The 2500-nt window shown below is 40.1% G+C and overlaps 1 protein-coding gene across 2 annotated transcripts in view; it reads left to right on the top strand.

Annotated features, from left to right (window-relative positions):
• Positions 1-936: 936 nt before the first annotated feature.
• Positions 937-2500, top strand: part of LOC143302136 (E3 ubiquitin-protein ligase TRIM45-like) — a 2784-nt gene continuing 1220 nt past the window's right edge. Inside the window, exons 1-2 of one of the 2 annotated variants that reach the window (XM_076616689.1) lie at positions 937-1000; positions 2265-2500. The exon at positions 2265-2500 is cut by the window's right edge and continues 408 nt beyond it. In XM_076616689.1, coding sequence (XP_076472804.1) covers positions 2267-2500 — 234 coding nt within the window. In that variant the 5' untranslated portion in view covers positions 937-1000; positions 2265-2266. Of the gene's footprint in view, positions 1001-1776; positions 1929-2264 lie in introns of those variants that run through there. The other variant, XM_076616690.1, reaches the window with a different exon arrangement.

Here is a 2500-nt window from a genome sequence, read left to right on the forward strand (position 1 = left end):
TCATCATACTTACAGCTAAGATGACTTTTTTGCCTCCTTTTGTATTTGTATTTCTTTTTATCACAACAGATTTCTCTGTGTGAAATTCGGGCTGCTCTCCCCGGAGAGAGCGTGTCGCTATACTACAGTGCCACCCATTTTTTGTATTTTTTCCTGCATGCTGTTATATTTGTTTTTTGTATTGAAAATTTGAGCATATTTAACCTTATTTGAGCATATTACAAAAATTAAAAACCGATTTTGGAGACAACTATTTTTTTTTTAGGAACATATCTATTTCGTAACTGATCATAATTGGGACATTCCATTATAAAATGAAACTCATCCCCAATCACGGCAGACATGTTGCAAACCTTGCAAAGCCGTAACTCCCGTTATATTTGTTTCCCCTTTTTGTTTAGCAAACGTTTGTCTCGGTCACACAAATCTCCTTGTCTTTTTGTTTTATTTGTTTTTCCGTATTTTCTTTTCACCAATTTTCTTTTCCGATCACATTCACAGTCAGCTTCATGCATCAGACCTGTCAGGCGTCTTTTCTTGCTACTGACAGCTTTTTATCATGCAAGCAGCTGCTCCGTGTACCACGCTTGTATCAGAATGTCGACAGATTCATTCACATCAGAATTCATAATAATGTTATAAAACTGTCGATTGGTGCTCTTCCAGATACATTTACAGCAGCTCATTTGACCACACAACTTTTTCTTTGAACTGTTCTGTTGGACTACTCCCCCCCTTTTTTTTCTATATCATGTCAGTGCAGTTCGACTGGCAAATGCCCAGATTCCGTGCGATTAATAACTTTTAGACAGACAGATAGACAGAGAAAGAGAAACGCGTAGAGAGTAAGGATGATAAGAGGTATGAAATAACGTAATTTTTAGATCGGCAATACTCGGGGATTTTCCGGCAGAGCTGTTGGCTTGGTAAATCATGTTCCGCCCAAGGAAGATAAGTCTCCGTTTATCTCTGAGTCTCCACACGAGAGAACAACATTGAGGTAAGCTTGATTCGTTCAGATATTTTTCTGTAAACAAAAATTAGTAGAAATGTCTATTTGTACCGACGACAGTAGTAGCTATTGTTGTTTTCTTTCGTGTGCCAGATTTGTTTGATATCGATAAAGTGTTTGAATATTACTAAAAGGGATTGTGTCGGTCGACGGAATGAAAGGTCTTCCGGGTTCGGGGAATAGTTGAACTTTCGGTTCGCGATTCAAGAACAAAAATTAATTACATATTGAGCACGAATAAGGTGAATCAAAAGAACACGACGTGGAGAAAGAGGAAAAGGGAAGGATTTGTTTTTTCTGTGTAGTTGAACGCCTTTCATATTTTCTACCGATATTGTTTTGTTTTTGATAGGATTGCGGAAATGCGTGCAGTTTTAGGATCGCCAATCAATCTGTGACTGTTTCTTCTCTCTTCGTTTTGGGAACTTTTGAGGAATTGAATAATTATAGCATGCAATCCACATTATTATTTTTTTTTTTTATAAAATGTAATGCTTGAAAAAAAGAAAAGAAACCCCCCCCCCCCACACAGTGTGTGTGTGTGACATTGGTGTCTATTCTTACATACCTTTATTTTTTCACTTCGTTTTGCATGCTTTTGAGAAATTACATAATTATTGCATGCAACCCACATTTTAATCAAATGTAAGGCCTCAGTAAAAGATCAGAATATTCCACATAGTGGAATTAACGCGTGTCAACATTTTGTTGTTGTTGCTTTGTGGTATTGCTGAAGAACATCTCTCTGTTTGGCACACACTGACTGAGTAATCTTGTTACCTGAGATGAAGCTGTCAATGTTGGAAGATGGCTGATGAAGATTGTTAGTGATTGAATGTATCTACAAAATTGGAATAACCCTTTTTTTGGTCGAAAAGCACTTATAAGTGTTCACGACAACAACATACTGTTCAAGGTAAGTCAGTATATGTTGCTATAATAATATACATGTTCAGGTATTACTGAAGCAGCGTACTTAAATGAACAGCAATTCTCTGCCATTGGAATAAATTGTGCAAACAACAACCACCACCACATAACTAGGAGATTACCACCAAATTACTTCAGTGTGTGTGTGTGTGTGTGTGTGTGTGTGTGTGTGTGTGTGTGAGTGAATGAACGACTATGCGCTTGTATACTATGCGCATGTGCACGCGTGTTTGTGTACATGTGTGTGTGCAAGCGCCCAAATGTGTGCGCACATGCAGTACTGAAGTCCACAACATTTTACTGACCCACCTTTCTGTTTCAGACATGGCGGCAGCAGCAGCAGTCACTCACCCTGTGTGCCCAGTGTGCCACGACAGACTGTCAGTCCCGAAGATCCTCCCCTGCTCCCACCTCGTCTGCCGTGACTGCCTGGTCACGTGGCTGGAAAACACCGACAACCCAGGCAGCTGCCCTTTGTGTCGAGTTGCCGTTTTGAGTCCAGCCTCCCAGAACGGCCAAGACAGCGACCTCGCGTCTCAAGTGGACGCTCTGCCGACG

The sequence above is a fragment of the Babylonia areolata genome, chromosome 28, assembly GCF_041734735.1.
Source record: "Babylonia areolata isolate BAREFJ2019XMU chromosome 28, ASM4173473v1, whole genome shotgun sequence".
Classification (NCBI taxonomy): Eukaryota; Metazoa; Mollusca; class Gastropoda; order Neogastropoda; family Buccinidae; genus Babylonia; species Babylonia areolata.